The sequence below is a fragment of the Spermophilus citellus genome (assembly GCF_964194105.1).
Source record: "Spermophilus citellus genome assembly, chromosome: 1".
Classification (NCBI taxonomy): domain Eukaryota; kingdom Metazoa; phylum Chordata; class Mammalia; order Rodentia; family Sciuridae; genus Spermophilus; species Spermophilus citellus.
Window position 1 is genome coordinate 187,814,606 of NC_138182.1, and position 22,687 is coordinate 187,837,292.

The window sequence follows — 22,687 nt, forward strand, 5'->3', positions numbered from 1 at the left end:
TCAAGGGCAGGCATGTGCTGTTTGGCCACACAGCATCCATTCAAGTGACTGTGAGGTCATGGTTCACTATGTACTCCTGGTGCCTAGTCCATGTACCACATATACCAAAGCTCCATGAATGGTGATGAGATATATAACGTGTGTAAAGGTATAATCTGCCATCACACTTTATTCTGCTGGAACAGAGGTTTGTGTGATTAAATTTTTCAGGTACATCAGTCAGGGACAACTGATGTCCTTAAAACCAATGTACTGCTGACAGTGGGCAGCTTTTTCGATTTTTGTACAAATCAGGAGTGGAAAACCATGGGTATGCAACCAAATCACTGCAACTAAAAAAGGAAAGCTACAGAATAATTTTGGTGATATTGTACTTGTTCTGGGGGTTGCCATGGAAATCTGGAAGCTAAGCTACTTCACTTTCCATATTTACCAAGTGACTCCTGCTCACTCTAATGGCAACCCCATCACATACGGGAGGCAGGATCTGTGTTTATCACAGAACCCACAGACGACGCCAGGAAAGCACATACAGAGCCAAGTCAAACTCACGCATCTTGGCAGGCCTGAACACGTCTGGCCCACTGAATACGCAGAACTGGAGGGTAAATATGAAACACAGATCTTTGACGTCACTTTGGGGGAGGTTTCCCATTATGCGTGGAAGTCTGTAGGAATTCAGGCTAACATATCAGCTTTCCATGATGACAGAGTCTTGAGGTCAAAAGGAGGGAAAAAGGACTATGCTTTCTAAGTAGCTCCTGATGCCTCACAAAACCAAAAGGAAGGAACTCTTCCTACATAATCAAATGAGGAGGGAGTTACCAGGCAGAAGGAAGTTTTGCAAAGAATCAGAGTTCTATACACACACACACACACAAAAAAAAAAAAAAAAAAGAAAGAAAGAAAGAAAGAAAGAAAGAAAGGCACAGGCAAAATACCTAGAGGCTTTCTCGTGCTATGGCTGGGAGAGGTGTACTTTCTCTTGCTTGTTAAAGTTTTGCAATGAAGTCTGTAATGTATCATCTTGACAAGATAGGATGATAATAGCATGGCAGCTTAATGAATTTTGCAATAAAAAATGATGAGTGCACAGCAATTTCTCAGTTTACCATCTCTGGGAAACACCCAAGTACATGGGAAGCTTAGAAGCTGACTTTCTGAGGCAGTTTTTTTTTTTCCCTCCTATAGTTTTTGCTCTTGATAGTAGTGGGCATGCCAAGCCACAATAAAATCTGAGGTGGTCTGATTTCATGCTGACTCAGTCTCAGTCTCTATGATAAAAAATAATCTTAAAAAGCAATTTGGGTGATATGTTTGGGCATACAAAAACAGTTCAGGCAATGTTTTTAAAAAAATGTTAAAAAAAAAAAAGCTTGGGCAATGATGGATTCAACAATTTAATGGTAAGTGAAAAAATATGGCCAGTTACATTGTTTTGAGCATACACACAGTACCTGATGTTAACACTTTTAACAGTTTGTCTTCAGTACAACATTTTGTCTCTGGTTTTGGTGCTGTGTGGACTGATGAATTCTTGCCCCATTGCACTCATAAGAACCTTTTTCTTTGCAAAGGGGAAAAATGCCAATAAAACTGGATTTCATGAGAGAATGGGAAAAGCACTGTGGCTGGCCTGGGATTGAACTGGTTCACAGGAATGAGACGTGGAGGTACAATGGGAGGCCTGACCACGAACCACCACCATTTCAGAAAAACCACAAGGTAAAAGTGAGCCTTAATGGCTGAGCAGGGAGTTGAATGATCAGTTGGACCATTGGACCGACACTCCACAACTCAAAACTTGGCCCTCTTTTCTTACTCGAGAACTTACTTTAAGTAGAGCTGCTTGCCCTTCAACTTAGGAGTGCCTGGTGTCTGAGGGAACCCATCTAGACTGCTTACTCTGCTCCTCTCTGGAAGAAACTATGTATTTATTTATTTTTATATCATGACTCATTGCAAAATAGCTTGAGATAGTAAATGGAAGGTACAATTAGGGAGTTTTGTTTTTAATAACTTAAAAAGAAGTCAATACATAATAAATACACATTCTTCTTCAATTTAGAAAATACAGAAAAGCATACACATAAACAAATACCCTGTATGAGCTGCCCTCCAGCTATATTTATTTTGGCATATAAATGTCCAGCTGTTCTGCTCTATGTAGGAATACTGACATGCACACACATACACAAACTTTTTTCTTTTAAGAAACAAGGATCAGCCAGGCGTGGTGGCACACACCTGCAATCCCAGCGGCTTAGGAGGCTGAGGCAGGAGCATCGCGACTTCAAAGCCAGCCTCAGCAACAGCAAGGTGCTAAGCAACTCAGTGAGAACCTGTCTCTAAATAAAATACAAAATGGGGCTGTGGATGTGGCTCAGTGGTTGAGTGCCCTTGAGTTCAATTCCTCTCCCACCTCCCACCCTCCCCCCAAAAGAAGGATCATATCACACACAGGGAAAAAGGACATAATGCTGCCTTATGTGCTTCATTCATTTAGTGCTGATGCTCAAGATGTGAATCTTATTTAACTTATTTACTTTCTTACTGTGGTTCTGGAGGTTGAACCCAGGACTCCAAGAATGTAACCACTGAGCTACGTGCCCAGGCCCTTCATGTGTTTTTTTCCACATAATGATCTACATTGAACTTTTTTCTTTCCATTAGTGTTCCACACATCATTTTTAATAGCTACATCAACTATGTGGTTTTCAATCACACACATAACCACACATAATTAAGCCAACAGCCACATTATACCTTCTGTAGCCCGTGTGACAATAGGAACCCATATGGACAAACATACTATCTGCCAAAGCAAACGGGTGTGTCCAGAACACTCAGGATCTCCAGAGGCAACCTGAGAAATGGCACATGCTACAGCTTTGACTGCTCAGAGAAAGGCATAATGTAAGCCTTTGAGTAATATGAATTCCCATTTTCAACAAGGAAGACACACATGAGAAGTATGTAAGCTGAATTCTCCATCTCTCACTAGGCCTGTCTGGGAGAGGGTCCAGGATGCATTAACTGAACTAAAAGAATTAATCAGAGCTATAATCCCAGCAGCTAGTTAACATGATCCATGTGAAACAATGGCCAGGAATCCGCTGCCACCTCCCCCACAACACTGTACAACATATCATAGGCTGCTGATGTAGTTGTACTCAAACATCAAATGCACTCTCTCTGGAACCAGAACAACTCAGCATCTCCCTCACTGTGGGCCTCTCCCTTGGAATCTGTAGGCTCCAGAAAGGGATTATTTCCTTAGTCAACTATAAGGTAAAACTATAGCCTGATGAAAATCATCGTAACTGTAGCTAGCTAACAGTTATTAGGTGCGTATTATGTTCTAGGCTGAGTGTCAAGTACTTTATATGCTCTGCTTCACTTAATAATAATTACCCTCTAGGGCAGCTATTATTAGTGATCTATTTTAGAGATGAGAAAATGGAGGCTCAGAAAAGTAATGTCTTCCAGGTCTCAGAGCTGGTAGGTGATGGAGACAACAATTAAAAAAAAACAAACAAAAACAAAAAAACAAAACAAAACAAAACAAAAAAAAAACACCTCAGCATGACTATAGGGCCTCTGTTTTCAACCACCATGCCAGCTGCTTCAAAGCCCTGAGGGGAGTCAGAGATGATCTGGTAATGAATAACAGAATACAAGCAAACTTCACTGTCCCCACCTTGCTAAGCCAACTACAGTTAGCACTGGCACCACCAGGGTGCTTTTAAAAATACAGATGCCTGAGCTCTAGCCAAGATCTCCTAACTCAGAAGAGATGAAGCATCTATATTTTTAATAAGCTCCCTACAATCTAATGCACACTTAAATCCAAGAATCACCATTCCAAGTAACTCATTTCAACCTCTTGTGTACATCCTAAAAATCTGGAACAAACTCAGTCACAAATGTCACGCTGTAACCTTTTGGAAGAAATCAAAAGGTACAACACCTTGTTGCTGGTTCATCCAATCTCTCTGGTCTACCTTCTACAGTCGTCCTTAAAAAGTGCAGCTTGGATGTCAGTACCTTTCACCTACATATACCAGTCCCATTTCTGCTAGATGATATATTTGTGTGGAAACTTGGAGATTAAATAGTAATCTCCTTTGCTACCATCCGTCTGGCAGCACAGTTGAAAAACCACGTTCCATCTGTTCGGAGGTGATCGCAAATGAGAGTGTCTTGGCCCAGGATATTAAAATCCACTACTGAATGCATCGTACTCTTTGCAGAGTCAGTGCTAGATTTGGAGGGGAGATGGTCATGTGGCAGCAGTCTGCCAGTTTGCATATTAAGGAACCCATTTAATATGGTTTAACTTCCCCCATGGTAGCTCTGGAAGCAGGGACAGATGGTTTTTATTGCTTCTGTAACTCAGCCTAGCAAGGTTTTTTACTTCTGTGCCTCAAGAACTGACAGAGGTACCCTTTTGGAGATAACATAAGATCCAGTGATGGGACTGTTCCTGGGTAACAAATTCCTCCACTACCATTGTATGGTTGTATGACCACTTACCTTCTCTAGCCTTAGTTTACTTGTCTATAAAGTATCAATGAGAACTTACCTAATGGGATTATCAAAATGGGATAAGAAGAGATCATGATGGGCTTTAGGAGGCATTTGGCACATCAGATGAGCTATAATTATTTTTACTTTTATTGTTATTGAATGAGGCTCAAACCTAATTGGACCTCAGGGTCCTTTATCAAATGTGCCCATTTACCCTTCTATAATAGCCCCTAGGTACTAACAGGCTGATCCCCAACTTTATGAGAGTTTAACCTCCAGGTTCCTGAGTACAACTGGAACTATCTTCCTTTGGAAGAAGGTTGGGTTTGAAGACTTGGTCACAATAGCCCACCTTCACAGAGCCACATCACCTATGGAATTGTCCCATACATTCAAACTGGAAATCTGAATAATGGCTGGCTAATGGTATACCTTTGAGGTAGGCTGGATAGAATTCTACTACTTCATTGCTAGTGATCTTGAGTACATTATTTATAAATATAAATAACTATAAATCCTATCATAATAAATAAAATATAAATTGTATTTTCTTCCAACTAGAAAATATGGACATTTACCTGTGAAACAATTTTAAAGTTTAAATGATGGTGCTATATGCAGTGCCCAGAGTAAGAAACCACTTGACAAGTTATAGAGTCAGATACATTAAACATACAGAAACAGAAAACAATTATTAGGAGAAAATGTCTTCCAAGTTCATTTGGGGAAATTATTTTTCCACAGTCCTCTCCTCATTTTAGAGACAGCTACCCACTGCTATTTACAGAAAGGACTCTCCCCCATGCTCCTTCTGTTATACACTACAGACTTCCTTTTTGTCCTTTGGGTCAGAAATGGACCCTCATTTTCTTTGGTATTTTTCTCAGAATCCTTTAAAGAAAACATTTCTTGATCAACTACAGACAACTCTGATATCTAGTCCCTCATCACTAAAACATTCAGTGGTTTCCTGATGATTTTCATGTTTTGCTATGATGTTTTCTAAACCGTGCCATTTCCCACCATTCCTTTTCTCTTTTCCGAAGTTCATCTCACAGGTACTCCCATTTCATTTCTAGCCCCATTTCTACCACACACCGCCTATGCCATGAGGAGTCACATGCTTTGTAACTGACCTAAATCTCTACCCAGCACAGAGCAGGAGAAACCATCTGGCTCCTCATTCTGGAAAGAGACCATTGTCATTTTAAAGACAGCTTTACCTTTCGGGAAAAGGAAAAAGCCATCTGAGAAGACTCCACCCTCATTCCCATAGGACAAAGAGGAAGAGTCATGGCAGGTGTCTGGGCACACGACTGGTCTACCGACGTGGAAGGAAAAACTCCTCTGGGAAACAAGGACACCTCTGTGAGCATCAGCTATTAAACCAAAGCTTCTGTGAGTCTGAAGACAGAGGACAGCTTCTATCAAACTCCCAAGGTGACTTTCAGGAGTGTCCTTTATGGGAAAGAGAAGGTAAATGACAATCTGAGGTGACAAGTGTTGGCACAGACTCAACTCAGAGAAAAGAATGGGCTGCAACTTGTGCACAGAGCAGGCCACTGTGGAGAGGTGGGGGAAGCTACAATGAAGATGAACAGCTGGGACTTCTCCAAGAAAGGCACCTAAGTGGGCTACTCCAGAAGCCTCCATGCCGTTAAGCATCTCAATTGGAGACTGCAGAGGGGGCCAACGAATACAGAGAGCATAAGAAACTCCAATACTTCAGTGGTTCAGTGAGGAGAAAAAGGAGCATGGACTCAATATCAGATATCAGGCAGACACATGTAAGAGGAAGTGAGCTTTGGAACAGTCTGGGATGGCGAGTCTGAAGGGAGAGAAGAGGTACGTGTGCATGTACTCATGCCTTTGTGTGAATGTGTGTCCACACAGCACAGTCGCTCCGACAGGGTATTTGCTCTGTGGCAACAACATGAAGAAAGGTAAGGTCACATTAAATCTGCACAGGTGTCACAACAAACCCCACATGTACAACATAATACTGACATGAATAGTGAGTGTCCACAGCTACGTACAGAGCTTCTGACAATATCAGACCCGACTGTAGTCAAGTGCACAAAAGAAACTTGAGTTTGATTTAAATTAAGAGGATAGATTGAAGACAGTCAAAATTAAGGTCTAGAACTGTGAATTTCAAACTAGGGGACCCATTCCACAGGGGGTACACTAGCTAATTCTAAGGTGGGATGTGGATGAACATTTTTTTCCTTAATGGCTACATTTTATTTTAATGAACAGTAGAAAATAATACAGTGAGACCATTAAATTAATATTTTTAGAGATTTTTACATATTGAGATTAGGCCACATAAAGAAATGCATTGCTTTAAAAATCATTTTAAAGTACCTGGAACAAATAGTAATCATGAGTTATGTGATCGTGGCCCTAATAGTGAACAGAGATTTATGTCAATGATTGAAGTTTGGGAAGCACTGAGCTTGGTGTGTAAAGAAGCCTTAAAGTGAAGAACATCATTCTGTAGGAACATGCATTTTTTCCTAAAAATTACTTGCATAATCTTCACCTGTACTTTAAAGAGTGCTTTCTTTAAAAAAAATATTTATTTTTTTCAGTTGTAGTTGGATACAGTATCAATATTGTATTTTTATGTGGTGCTGAGGATTGAAACCAGGGCCTTGCAAGTGCTAGGCGAGTGCTCTACTGCTGAGCCACAACCTCAACCCTTCCAAAGAGTACTTTTAATAAAGTTCTCTGCCTTTGTCAACAGACTAGACAAAAGGAAGGTGAAGGGTGTGGAAACTTTTCAGTGCCCATCTCCTGCTGTTCTGACAGTGATGAGGGCATTGCCACCTGGGAGGTGTGAGCCCATAACACCGCAGCTCAGGCCCGTCTTCCCTGTGCATGGACTCTCCCTCCTTTGCTACAATTTTCACCACATCAGCCTGGATATCACTCCAGTTTCCTAGAGAAAAAGGTTGTTCAAAATAAACTCTAAAACACACAAATGCATTTATACTTATATATACTTTCTCATATGTATATACATTCACAGACTTTTCAATTAAAAAAAAAACTTTTTTTCTCTAAGAAAGACGGGAAGCAATGTTACCACCAACATCTGAGAACGTGGAGAATGCAGCCCGTTTCTGGGATGTGCTTCCTCGTGTTGGGAGGAAAGCTCTGTCATTTTCCTGTCTCCCATCAGCACTCCCGGACACAGCAGCTTGTTCTGGGGCTTAGGCAGGTCTGCTTTCACACATCCTCAACTTTCATCCTCTGCCTTATATGATAAAATTAATCTTGGACAAAGATCTAATTGATTTTCTCCTCATCTCTGTCCTTCCCGACATGCTCCAGAGTGTGCTTTAAGACCCGTTCCAAGGCTGCTTCTGTGCCAGTGTGACCACAAACCCAGCACTATCTTAAGCTTAGGGGAATTGACCAACACTGCCTGGCTTACTCCAATCTTTGCTGTATGTTGTTTTGTAGGAAACCTTAGGTGACCGTGGCTCTCCTGGAAACTTGAGAGGCACCGTACCTTGTAGCCTAATGCCTGGATTTTTTAGTACCTGGAGGTGAGATCAGTCCTGTTCCACATTCTTCTTGTTATACACAGAGGGGCTAAGGCTATGTGCATACCGTGGAAAGAATGAACCCAGACAGATGCTTAAGAGGAATGTGGGCTACTGTTAGGAGGGAAGCTAGTGCCAGGATGGGGTCAAAGTCATCAGAGTGTACATATCCACTGACCTAGAAATGCTTTTAGGAATTTATCTTAAGGGAATGATCATGAATATAAGCAGATTTACATAAAAGAATGATAATAGTAGCTTTACTTATAAAAAGCAAAATATTTGCAAGAACCCAAATGGTACTAAACATCAGGATGCAAGCTTCTTGTGGGATACCATGACATCCTGAAATGCAGTGAGGGTAGGAGGCAGGGAAGATGTGCATTCTGGACTTAAGATAAGGAAGGCTGTAACTTTTGAAATACAGGGATTAAACAAAAAACCACCCCCCCCAAAAAAAAACCAACCTTTTTTATGACAAAGAAAATGACAGATGTCAATCCAGATATGGAACCTTTCCTCTTCAAGGCAAAGCAGTCACTGTCCTCTTTGTGCTTTTGCTGAACCTCACACAGATCAGCAGCAATAATTATAACAATAATACCACCAGGCCAGCACAGACTCTGCACCTGACATTGTTTGAAGCACTTTCATCTGCACAATGGCCCTATGATTCCCAGCAGAGCTGGAGGCCTCTACTCCTGTAGTACCCCACACGGCTCTCCTACTGCAACAGCTGAGATGAGACTGTCTCTGTTAGGGCCCGGTACCTGATCACCACCAAGAATGTAGAAACCCTGAGAAACCATTATTCCTCTTTTCCAGAAGTGAAGATAGAGACTCAGATGTTACCTGACCTGTCAGGTCACACAGAGCTTAGGGTGGCAGCAGAGGTAGAACTCCCATCGGGGCCACCGGGGGTCAAAGCAGGTCAAGCTTACCTCCAGGACATTCTACTGCCTCCCCTGATGCACATTTCTCTATGCTGACTTACCACTGTGTGCTCACTGGGCTATTTCCCTTATTCTGTTTTGAGCTGCTTAAAGACAAGGCCCCATTTTTTACATGACGCCTGTGGCAGGCATCACATAAACGACAGCTGCATGTACGAACCAGCCTTGGTATCTGCGTGTGATTAAACAATAACTAATAATGGTAGCAGCCATTCTCAGTTAATGATCCTTGCCCTGCTCCAGGCCTTGGGCCAGATGTTGAAATGCCTAATTCCACTTAATCCTACTTCTCTAAGGGGGCATTTTCATCCCTGTTATACAGGTGAGCAAACTGAGCCTGAGAGAGGTAAAAGGCTTGCCCTCGTGGAGATGCTGGCACAAGAACCAGTGCCTCCCTGCAGAGCTGGAGGCCTGCTCCCCCTCATTGCAAAAGTCTCTTAGTACAGAAGCTGAAGGAAGATAGGGCAGTGTAAGGACTAATACCTGATCCCTACAAAGAACTCAAAAATCCTGGAAGGAAAAAACAATTTGATACATTTGTGGTAATAACACTGTGCTATCTGGAACAAGGAGGACTTATTCTCTAATTAATTCATTAAAAAGGTCCATGTATTTTAAAATGCCAACTCTACACCAGGTACAGAGTAGAGAAAGGGCAAGAAGAACCAGGTCCCGCCCTCACAGAGGCACATTCTAGTATTCCACATGACTCCCTCTAATGAACATTCAATTACAAACTGAGAAAAGAAAAGGAAATCAATTCTATGGGAGCTGCTAAAACTAAAGGGGCCAAAGAGGCCACAGCTGACCTCCTACTGTGTAGCAGGGAAAAGAAACTCAGGTGTTAGTCCACAGACCTGGAAAGAGAATCCTCAACAGCACCCCTTGCCTTTCATTCTTGGCAGTACTGCTTCCTGTCCTACCAGGGTTACTCAACAAATAGGACTTGATGGGCATGATGAAGCCCAGTCTTCAAGCACCCAAAAGGCCAGCAGCATACAGAGAGACCAGAGGTGTCCATTCCGAGCAGTGGAAGGCAGCATGGGATGTCCCTGAACACCACACTGTTCTAGAGCAGCAGGGACTCACGTTTCTCTGTCGATTGCATGGCATGGAAGAGTGTCAGGGGTCTCTCGCTGCAGGATGGGGGCTTGGAGTCACCACTCTTCTTCCTAGACAGATGCAGCTGGGCATTGGCGAGTGGCACATCAGGTAGGGTGTTAAATATCTGCAAAGGAAGTTTCACAAAAAGGTTACACAATTCTGCAGATTAGGAAGAAAGCACAGGTCTGAATTGGTACAACTGAAAGTTTGGTGGTGACTTAGACTCAGCAAGAAAAGATGAGAAAAGATCACAGGCACATGCCCAGGACTCCACTGTGAACAGTTCTAAGAACATCAAACCCTCTCCTTCCAGAACTGGTCCCAGAGTTTGGTAACCGTTCACTTTCACTTCTAACTCCTGCCATACTTTTTATGAATTCTCTTTTTGTTCTCTTCTCAGGGAGAAATAGGAAGCAGCTGAGATAAATATAAGCCACTGTCTGTTAACGGTACTTAAAGCTTTTTTAATCTTTTTCCAGAACCAATTAATCAAAATCCTTTACCTTTTTCCACTGGTTTTATTTCCCAGTTCTTGATAACTGTTTTACAACTTTCTTAGACTGTGAAAACTATATTTAAATAACATTCCAAGAACAACCCAGAGCAGGCTGCCCTCTCCCCTCCTCCTCAACTGCCCTCAATGGGAGCATCCTCTCAGCTCAGCAGCCCTGTTATCCGTGAGGCTGAGCGTCTTTTCCTTGCTTAAAAAATGTGTACGTGTGTATGTGTGTGTGTGTGTGGGGGGGGGTTTGCTTTTTTTTACCCTGGAGGAAAGTGTGTGTGTGTATATATACTAAAGACAATTTGGAAAATGTAGAAAACATTCAAGAAAAAAAAAAACTGAGCTTCTCCCAATTGTACTACTTGGAGGTAATCACAGTCAGCATTTGGGTTTTATTTCTTTATGAGCTTTTTTCTTTGGAAAAAAGTGAGAATAAAATGATAGACAATGAACTTAATTTCTTAAAAAAAAACAAAAAAAGAAAAAAGAAAATGAAGACAAAAATTATCACAACTCTTACCTTTTTTTCTGCAGACAAAAGTATTCTAGAATTTACTAAATATAATAGCCATCACTTACATGGTGCTACCATGACTACAGCAGCCATCACTCACGGCAGGCTCCCTAGCTACCAGTCACTGCACTCTATGCATACACAGCTGGCTTAGTTCTCAGCAACATTCCATATGACAGCTAATGTCCTCAGCATTTCATAAGGAATTGAGGCACAGAGGGATTAAGTTGCTACAACTATAGATATAATTACACATGATAACACAGGGCTTTTTTTCCCCAGATTCCTTTTTAAATTCATATAATAATACTCATTCATCTAATCAGCAAAATTCTTTTGAGTATCTACTTTATACTAGGCACTCTGGGCATAACAGTGAATTAGACAAATATGTTCCCTGTGGTTAGAGACTTTGGTTTCTAGAACTATGATTTAGTAAGTATTTGCCACACCAGGCACTAGGTAAAGTGCTTTGCATGAATTTGCATTCAATACTACACATACTTTTCCATAATGGAGATTATATTCTTTACACAGCTTTGTATCCCACACATTTCATCTAACATTATATTTCAGCATTTCCTTTCATTAAAAAAGAATCTTCAGATTTGATTCTTGATGATTACATAACCTCCTCACTAATTGAGTTGTCCAAATTTATTGATCTATTCAATACCATCTCTTATTCTGAAATAAGTCTCCTTCTGGATTTTTTTTTCTTTATAACAGTCATGAGTCACAAGAGGTGAATGCCCCGGTGCTTCACTTATGGGTGGCCTCAGACACCCCAGAATCTTTCTTTTGTGTGTGCATTTAAAAGCAAGATTCAAAAGCTGATATATAGAAAGCAAAGTCATAAGAATTATAATAATTTCAGCCCAAACAGCTGCTCTCCCTGAGTTGGCAGGTCCTTGGGCTCCAATGATACCAGCCAGCTGGTTAAGTCAGTCTTGCTCCCAAACACAGCTGTCTGAAGGCAGCATTATCCTATCTTCCCTAGGGGACTGAAAATTTGCAGCAAGGCAAACTGAATCACTACACAGAGCTCAGATAAACTGGGGTGAGGGATAAGAAGAGAAGAAGACTTAAAGCAAAAGCAGCAAGATACTCTTGCTTCCAGAGCAGTTGGAACCCCTAATAACAACTTGCCAACACTATACATCTCCATCTCTTTTTGAGTTTCTGCAATGGAAGACAAGGAAAAGACTATGGTTATTGAGCTCTAGGACTACAATCTCTAAGAAGTTTCTCCCCTCTTGACCTTGTTCACCAAACAATGGTGAGCCATGGCTGCTCTTAGGTGACATCCTAACTGTGTACCATTATCACCAGCATTTTAAAATGGCTCCTACACACACCTGTGTGCACCTGCCAATCACTGTGCTAGGTGTTGCATACAACTCATCCCCAAGCTGAGGGTCAGCTCAATATAATAAGAAGAATGACTGTTTCAGTGAGGGATCTCCTGACCTTCCACCCAGTAAGCAAGACAGGGACCAGGGCTGTAGTGGTCATCCATTCTGCTGGTTCTCTCCAGCTAATCTTCATACAGAAGCTGGTGCCCCCAAACCCACCAGAAAGGATTCAACAAATCATGGCATTTCTTGGTACCCTTCTGCCTCTGGCCTCAGGTACAGCACCTTCAGCAATCTCTAGCTAAGAGCATTTGAAAACTAATTCATGTAGGGCATAGTGGCAGATGTCTGTAATCCCAGCAGCCTGGGAGGCTAAGGTAGGAGGATCACAATTTTAATGCCAGCCTTAGCAATTCAGTGAGGCCCTAAGTGAGATCCTGTCTCAAAATAAAAAATTCTTAAAAAGGGTTCACTGCCTGGTACCCCCCCCAAAAAAAAAAGAAACCTGAAAACTGATTCAGACTTAGTGATCTGCCTGGTTCTTGTACCCACCCTCAACTTCTTTACCTCTGGCCTCCAGACTTTGTCTCTCTTTTCCTAATGAGTTACTGTGAATGAGATCTTCACCTAACTACAATGGAAACAAAGATAATGAATATCTTTTAAAATTTCATCTATCAGTGAAGATGGGAGTATTTATACTCTTTCCTAAGAGTCATAGTAAATGTTGGAGAAACAAAGAAGAGTTAAGTTGTAAGAAATCACCATGGATTTTTAGACAGATGCATGAAAAATTGCTTTCAAAACAATATTCCTACAGAGCACAGCAGGAAGAACATGGGGACACATGAGGGAGAATTTCACTCTGCTCAATGGCCACTTTCCTTAAAAGAAAAGTTATTTGAGCATAACAGAATCAGCTCTAGGAGGGAATTTTCACCGTGGGTGAGAGCTACAGTTCCAAAGGCTAGCTCTCTACGTCTTACTGTGAGCCAGGCACAGACTTCTGAGAGTCCATGAGGCTCTTCCAAGGATCAATTGCAATGATGTACAAGTGGGCACACTGTAAAACATAAAGAGCTAGGCTGGGGTTTGTCATCCTCATCATATTACACAGTGTCCAAGGTGCAAGGGCATCTTTGTAAATTAGATCAAGTTAGAACAAGTGACACAAATGTTCAATTAAAGAGTCTGGAAAATTTTTCCCCACATTGCTGCTTCTTGTTTAACTCTAAAACATGAACACAAGCAAGGTGATCTTCTGGCCACCAGCTAGCCAGGCCCAGGGTCTGCCCTGGTGTTAAAAGTCCAAGTTGGAATTCTGAGGAGAATCTGAATTATTCATGTTTTGCTGGTTATTCCAATCCTATTTCATTTAGAAGAGATGATTTCAAGATAATCAAATGAAGTTTTCTTCAGGCTGTCAAGAAGCATCTGTACAAGTGACCTGCTACAGTGGAAGCATGAGCTCATATGATCTATGTGCGATGGATTTATGGAGCTTTACCATTTGGCTAGAACAATCTATTCATTTCACACAGACTTTCCAAATTAACACAAAATGGGAAATTTATTCTGTGCCCCAAGTGTCTTGCTAATACTGACCAATTTACAAACTAATTCTGATTTAGTCAGGAATGCCTTGGAGATGAAAGTAAGGAAGACTCTAAGCCTTCTGGAAGCTACTGGAGAATAAAATTATAAAATAAAAATATAACTCTAGGTAACCCTTCCATGTATCCCCAATTTCAAGCTTCCTATAAGTGGAATTAACATACCCCCAAACACCAAGCTACTGTTTTCCCTTCAACCACCTGGGCTGCGGTTAGGATTGTTTTGGTCCCTGTGGTCACATAGCTGAGTCCTGGGTCTGCTAATTATTCGGTAGGCAACAACAGAGCTAAGCTGTCCCTACTTACTATCACTGACATCAATGACATCGCCACAGCACCATTTAAAAGACAGGGAGAGAATTTATATAGGTGGAAGACAAACGTACTTTGGAGCTAGGTGGACTGGTTCAAATCCTGGCTTTGCCACTTATTAGCTGTTTGATCTCAGTGAAGATCTTTAATCTGTCTGAGCCTATTTTGCTTGTGTAAATGGGGATCCAACATCTGCCTTGCAGAGCTCTTAAGAAGAAAATGCACGTAAATACTGAAACATCTGATAAAGAGGAGGCTGGAAGTAGTGTTAGTGTAAACGACAGTAAAAATAGCCAAAATTTGTTGAGTATAGCAGCTTACTATGCTAAATTGTTTACATGGATTATTTACTTGGATGATCTGACTTAATAACTCTAGAAGGGAGATATTATTTGTGCATTCTGTAGATGAGGAAAAAGATCCATGAAGATTAAACTCATTTGGCCAAGGTCACAGATAAGGAGTACAACTGGACAGGAAACTAGACAGCTCTCGTATCTTAGTCACTTTTGGTCTTTATACCTATTATTAATTGGAGAGAGAACAAAATGGAAACAGCATAAGTTTGGGAATCTGACATATCTGATTGTAGTCATTTACCAGTCCTGTGACCTTGAGTAAATTATATAACTCTCTGACCTTCAGCCGCCCCATCTGTAAAATGCCTCAGGACTAAAGTGAGGACTGAACACCTAACAATTTGGCCCTCACTGTTCAAAAGGCATTATTTTATTCAATTAAAAAAAGGAGACATATAAAGAATAAGAAGGGAAATAATGAGATTCAAAATGAATTATTTGTAGTCGGGACACAAGGATTTAATTTATAAGCGTAAATTTAATTACTGCTCTTTGCAAAACATTGATCTTAACTGCCTACAGCAATGTCAGAATCTGCTGTTCTTTTTCCCTTGTGTGGTCTACAAAATTTGTTTCTCTGGTCCCCTCTGGCCTATCCTGATGTTACAGAGCATTGACACTTGTGGAATTTGTTCCGCTGTGTCACATACACATTTTTACACCTTTTCCAATCCCATCTGTCAAGCGCTCCTGCAATTTAAAAGGATTAGGAGTCTCCCTGTAATGTGTGCGCTGTACTCTTTGTCATGTGCTGTGATTTTTATGGGAGAAAAATTAGGTCATGATGAAGAGCTCCTGGTCTATAACTGCAAAGTAGCTTGGAGACAATAAATCATCAGTGGAGGCCAGCAGATTACAATGCAAAACGGAAAAGGTGCATGTAGGAAAAGGGATGGAGCATTTTTTGCATATAAATACATCAGGGTCCCTTGTAATCTGGATCTCAAGAGCATCTGCCCGAGGAATGGAGGGCTAGGATTACTGAGCATGGCTCGTGGCTCATGGTTCGTGGCTCCTGACAGCACAGCATAGGCAGGAGAAGCCATAAACCCACATCTTTACATCGGAGAACAAGGCAAGCCTTGGCAGGGCTCATAGGCTGCAAGTGTGAAGGAGCCAAATTCAGAGGCTGTAACTGCAGAGAGGTTTTTTAAGGACAGCTGGAAGTCCTACGTCCTGTTGATATCAGCATTTTGGCAGAGGGATCAACAATTTGGAAAGCAGTTTGGGGAATTTTATTAAAAATCTCACAAAAGGAACAAAATACACTTGGTAACTGAGGGTATATATAGATGGCTGTGATTTTCCATATCTCTAGAAGATTCTATTTCCTGTTATCTTTGCTGAGAGAGAGGAAAAAACTAAAACACAACAACTAACTTCATCTCTATTCAAACAATATTCAAGTAGCTTCCCAGCCCGGCATGGTGGCTCATTCTTGTAATCCCAGTGACTAGGGAGGCTGAGGCAGGAGGATGGTGAGTTCAAAGCCAGCCTTAGCAACTTAGCAAGGCTCTAAGCAACTTAGTGAGACCCTGACTCAAAGTCAAAATTAAAAGGGCCAGGGATGTGACTCAGTGGTTAAGCACCCCTGGGTTCAATCCCTGGTACAAAAAACAAACAAACAAACCAAAAAAACTGAAACAAATAAAGTAGCTTCCCAATTCAATCACTCCTTTATCTGGGGCCTATTAAAAGGGAATGTATGAATTCAGATCCACAGACATTAACATTAACAAAGAGTATCTTATACAACACTTGCCACTAAAAGAAGAAAATGTTCTATGACAGAGCATTCCTGCCCAGCACACAAGTAAATCAAGCTTGCTTCTGAATCTAATAAGGACAGGATGAAAAAGAGTGCCAGGAACTATTTCAGTGCATCCAGGCATACCTTACTATTGTTTTATTAATTTTTCATATCAACAAGTATTAAATATTAAGGAAATGAAATCCAACTGCCAAATACCTAATGGTTGCCAAATCAATTACATATTGATGCACATTGAAAGTCCAACACTGGTCAATGGATGTCAATGCCACCAATATTTTCTTAAATGTAGATCAAGGCAGATTCATGAGCCCTTTTATGGGCCCTGCATTTTGTTAAATGCAGATCAAGGCAGTCTCTTGATATGGTTATTCTTCCTAGACACCCCAAAATTTCAGTCAATGGCAAGTAAACCTTCAAAAAACAATTAAAAGGAAAACCTTACAAGAAATTGCAGAATTTTTATTTGGGGATATCTTGGTCAATAACAATGTTTAACATTTTGTTTTGTTTTAAAATCTTAACTAGAAGCATATAAATGTCCTCTACAACCCCAAGAATTTTCCTATTTTAACACTCATAGAAATAAGCTGTATGTTTGGGGAAAAGATTCTGCCCATACAGAAATGGCAACTTTAAATAACAGACTGTTGTCTTAAGGTAAGAATGGTAAGAGTCAAAATCTTTGCCCTTTGAGCTCTCAAGTCAAACTTGACTACAGGTAAAAACAGTCATACCCTCAAGTCTATTCTTCTTTAGAATGTCATATAATCCAAGCAGGGTCCAGGCTATAGTCTCATTGATGGGAAATGATGCTGAGTTAGTACGGTCAACTCTCTGGTTTCATTATTTAACAGGTGATTTTGATATCACAGTACAATTTGGTCAGCTTCCAGGGATGTTTTTCTAAAGTACTGAAGTAACCATTTGGATGACTGGAAAACCTACTCTACTTGGAAACTGAGAGCTCCCAGTTTTCAGGAGTAAATTTAACCCTTTTTCCATAGCTTTCCAAGACTCTTGACAAAGGGGCTGAATCCAGCCTCGTGACACCATCTGTCCCTACCTGCTAACATCCAGCCCACAGTCCTCTCATGAATACGTCATTTTAACATTTATAATTTGATTAATGTGGTTCTCTTGGAAAGCTGATGCTCCTGTCTCCACTCTTCCGCTGCCTACAAAACTTCCATTTATCAGTCGGAGCCCAGTGCCAGCAGAATTAACTGATCTCTGCTCAGTGGTGCCATCATACTTTATTTATCTTACTTTAGCACACTGCATAATGGTTAGTTATATCCTGATAAAATAGGAGTGCCTATCTTATTTATCTCTGGTCAACAGTCAATACCCAATACATGGTTACTGCAGTAAATAGAGATGAACAAGAGTGGATTTCTATAGCATGGATTCTAAAGTGGTCCTAAGTTCAATACTAGTTCTTCTCCTAAAAAGCTGCTGCTTAATTTCTCCATACTTCAGACTGAATGTCTAAGACAGAGCTGAAAATATTGACCTTATTTGAAAGTAAATGAGATGGAAAAGCGGCTTAGCACAATATCTTGTGTGCAATAAGTTGTAAGTGAAAGTTAGCTATTATTATCACAATTATTACTTCTAGATTACATTCATTAATAAGATCTACCAGCTTCAACTGAATAAATAAATTGGTATATATTACCAACATGGGAAAAGAAAAATGACCATGAGCCCCCAAACAATACTATATCTTTTGGCTTTTTCCTTCCTACCTCTTTCCACATTGGGATATTTATTTCCTAAAACTGTGCAAACACTGCTCCTTCAGGGTCTGTTGGGGAAGGGGCAGAAAGAGCTCTTGGGCCACCTGGACAAGGTAAGTGTGTGTCCCCATGCTTTCTCTCCCAATAAGAGGAGTGTGGGAAACACCTCAGCAGGCCTCCCATCAAGGACACAGGTGGCTCTCTGGGGAAGAGGCTCAGCAAGGCTGTTTCCATGCACACAGGTACTATCTGCAGGGGATCTGGGTGTGCCAGGGACAACATAAAGGAGCTCATCTTCATTTTTAAGCCTCGGGTGGGTTGAATGCCTTGCGTTAACCCTCAGTAAATAAGACAGACAGGAGTAGGAAGAAAAAATCTTATGCCTTAGCCAGTTAGAACATAGAGGTCTTTTTCTTTCTGCTGAAAAAAATATGTCAGATTAAAGAAACTGAATTTTCTAGCCAGAAAGTATTCCATCTCTCTCTCCCTCTCCTTTTTAAATGTCAGTTTTAGAGACAAAAATGTCTCACGCATTTTTGAGTTAGGGAAAGGTGAAGGGAGAGCTGGAGGCTGGGAGTGTTTGTCGTTATAAACAGAGATCCCGGTGGGCTTCACTCCAAATGTCTCAAGGGAGTGAGGAAACACCATGTGGCTTCATGGAGGAAGAGTGTTCCAGATGATGGAACAGCAACCATAAAGGCCTTGAGGTAGGTGTGTGTCTGCCATGTGAAGAACAGCAAGGAGTCAAGGCAGCTCTGCTAACAGTGGGGGATAGAGGCCATGTAGCACTTACTGGCTGGTACACAAACTGACCTTCCTGAGTGAAACAGGAAACCACCGGATGGTTCTTAGCACAGAAAACTGAAAGGACTTAACATTTAAAAAATCTGGGATGGAAGTAAGGAAGCAAACTGGGAGGCTCTTTTAAGATTCAGACAAGAGATGGTGGTGGCCTTCATTAGTGTTACCACTGTAGGTAGTGAGGAGTGGTCTGACTCTAGTTTCATTCTGCATGATTAAGTCACCATTCTAGGCAAAGATTGTTTTAGAAAGAGGAACTTTTTCTTGGATTCCAGAGTTGTGGCTGCCAAATAGTGGCCAAGAAAACCCTGCATAAAATCTGGGATGTTTCATATAAAATTGCTATGTGTTAACATACTCCATAATGTGGGGTGGAGGAAGGAGGAAATTTTTTTTTTTTTTTTTTGGTATGGAGGATTAAACCCAGGGGTACTCTACCACTGAGCTATATCCCAGCTCTTTTTATTTTTTTTGAGACAGGGTCTTGCTAAGTTGCTAAGGCTGCCCTTGAACTTATGGTCCTCCTGCCTTAATCTCCTGAGTCACTGGGAGAAAATGTTCTTAAGGAAGACCAGAAATCTTAGTGCTCTAAAAGAAAAGACAGACTATATACATGTGCACGTGTGAGCATGCACACTATGAAAAAAAAATGCACCATTTATAAAAAGAAAAGACAAACTATAGGTTTGTGTTTCATTTATAACACAAATAAAAAAGTTCAATATTTATGATATTAAAAAACTCATAAATTCCTAAGAAGACAACTAAGTGACAAATGGGCAAAGGATGTTTCCAAAATGAGACTCGTAATACTACCTCCTTCACTAGACTATTGTGAGGATAAAATGACAACACAAGTAAAGTGTTGGGCGCAGTTCCTGGCACAGGATAAATGCTCAGTAAATGTTGTCCCCTGCCACCACCATGACCACCATGATTGTCACCTAAACTGGCATTGCCATTACCTCAATCAGTCCCCTCAGGATTATCATCACACCAAACCACCACACTCAGCACCTTCACCACCATCAGGGCATAATAATCATCAGCAATGTAAACCTGAGTCAACTGTGAAGGTCAATATCCATGCAGTTTCCTTCCAGAGTATGTTTCACTGCAAGTGACCAACTGTGTATTACCTTTTCATGATTCTCTATCAGGATCTCGATGACAATGTTCTGAAACTTGATATCCATAATGGCTGCCACTGTTTCTTCCTGAGGCCGTAGCAAGGTGGGTCCAAATACCACCCCAAGGTTTGCCACTGTCATCAAATTCTGCTTGTGATTGTTAGCAACACTGGGAAGAAGAAGAAGAAAAGCACAAATAAGAGAAATAATGTACTCAGAGATAGTAACTCCCCCAACCCTTCCTTCCTGCCTCTGCGTAGGCTCCTGGTCTGTAGGAGCCAGCACTTGGGACATGCTCAGATGCCACCAACCAAAAAAAGAGACTTTTCTATTTGTATTTTCATCTATCAAAGTTCACAAATTTTCATTCAGCATCCAAACTATCTTGCTACTTCAAGATATGGCACTCCTTATGATTTCCATTTTACCTAAAACAACCAACCAAACAGAACAAAAAACCATCTACCAAATGTTGAACCTCTGCAAATCTGAATCTCTGTTCTGCGTGTTCAGGTAACTGCTAATCCCTTTTAGTGACAATTTATGTTCTTGGCTGCTGCTTAAACTACTGTGATCATTAGCATTTTCTCTAATGCAAATATAAAAATTCTTGACGGCTTTAATTCACTTGAAAACACAGACACAAAATAGGCCTAGTTTTTAAAATGGGCAGATCTGGCATTTAAAATCTCATCAGGAAATTCAGCATTGACTCAAAGTATTAAAGCCCTCCTCAGATGAAACATGTGGCTCACATTAACAGAAACATGTGGCGTAAACAGAAATAAAAGCACACTACAGTATATTCATGTACATGGCTATGTTTATTCTGTCCCTTCTATTCAAAATTTAATTCAGACTGCTGGCTGAAAAGGACACAGGGTTAGAAGTAGCTGGATCTGAGTAAATTGCTAAATACGTATGCGTATGTTTGGATAAGCAACTACTCAGAACATATATCTGAACTCTGCATCTAGGCTACCATGACCTAGCTTTAAAACTTAATTGTTTGTTTGCTGGCCCTGGGTATAAAGACACAAGTTTCCTACCGGCAACAAATAAGTTAAAAGTTCACACCATTCAATATGGTCAAGAAAATATGAGGAGCTCCCCTAAATCACCTGTTGGAAGAAGGAAGTTATTCACTACTAATTTGAGTCCAGAGAGAAACTGGGCAGAGATGGGCAGTTTACACAGACCTACCTCCCTAGCATTTAGTGCTATTTATACTGAGCATTTTTTCACACAATTCTATAAATGCCTACCCTGTTTCTCTTGCATATTTCTATTTTGTAGGAGGAAAAGTGATTATACTACCTTCAATGCCAGTTTTAAAACTGAGCTTTTATTGAAATACATCAACCAATTTTATATTCAGATGTTGAGTTTCTCCTGTAACTTTTTAAAGTGAAGAGTTTAATTTAACTTCCTCCTCTGAAAGGGGAGGGTGTGGTTAGGTCTATGGAACTTTAACTGTGGCACAGTCCAGTCAGAAAAAGAATGTGCTTTTTGAATGCTAAGCAACACCTGCAGCAGGGAGAGCTGCCCCAGGCATGGAGGCCTGCTTTGGTCTACACAAGGATGTTTTCTAAGCTTTTTCTTTGTTCTAGCGGAGTCTCCTGGGTTTACTTAGAGTTTTCCATTCTACCCAGAACTTTATCATGTTGCCAGTCCAAAAAGAGTTAATCAGATGGTCAAGTTTGTACCTGGCAAGGAAGAGAGACTTTGGTTCTGTGCCTCTATCAATCAGCAAGTATGTATATTTACAAGCTGCTTGTAACATCACTGCTTTCCACATTAGCTCCTAATGTGTGGGAAGGGAATTCTCTCTCCTTATACTTCCCCTCCCAAATGAGCTAAGTCATTAGGCTTATCCCTCTTTCCACAAAAGTCCCTTGTGCAAGTGAATCAACAAACTATTTATGTATGAAGGCACTTTCAAATTGTAGACTATTCAATAGAAAAATACAGGGTTTGGAAGATGAATTTTTTTACCCTAACTGGCCAGACTACAGCACCTCTTGGTCCAGCTTTACCTGCCAGACACCACCAGCTACTATCTGAAACCCAGCTCTGACTATTCCACTGCTGGCTGTGTCTTACACCTCTCCTGATTGTTGCAGATAACACAATGGCACAGCATGTGAAGTGTTTAGCAACACTTCTGTTGTCTGATAATAATTACAATAAACCTGTGGTGGGCCTCAGTTATTTATTTGTTTATTTCTCAGAAGTGGGTTAAGCTAGGGCCTTGCCCAGTTAGGCAAGTGCTCTGCCACTGAGCTACGCCCAAGTCTGGAACTCTCAGCACACCTTCACCCAACTCGCTAAGCCTTCCTCTGCCACTTCCCAGCTCTGGGTCCGTGTGCAAATAACTCAATGTACTAAAACCCTAAGCATTTGGTTCTTCTTCTTAGAAAAAAGGAGAGCTTGAGGTAAACAACACA

The 22,687-nt window shown here is 40.9% G+C and overlaps 1 protein-coding gene across 3 annotated transcripts in view; it reads right to left on the minus strand.

The window, feature by feature from the left end:
* The window catches only part of ARHGAP26 (Rho GTPase activating protein 26), a 426,612-nt gene that overhangs the window by 82,936 nt on the left and 320,989 nt on the right, over window positions 1–22,687 (minus strand). For all 3 annotated transcript variants that reach the window (XM_081295152.1, XM_081295154.1, XM_081295153.1), the window contains exons 17-18: window positions 20,250–20,409; window positions 10,127–10,265 (exon numbers count right to left, since the gene is read on the minus strand). In XM_081295152.1, coding sequence (XP_081151278.1) covers window positions 10,127–10,265; window positions 20,250–20,409 — 299 coding nt within the window. The remainder of the gene's footprint in view (window positions 1–10,126; window positions 10,266–20,249; window positions 20,410–22,687) is intronic.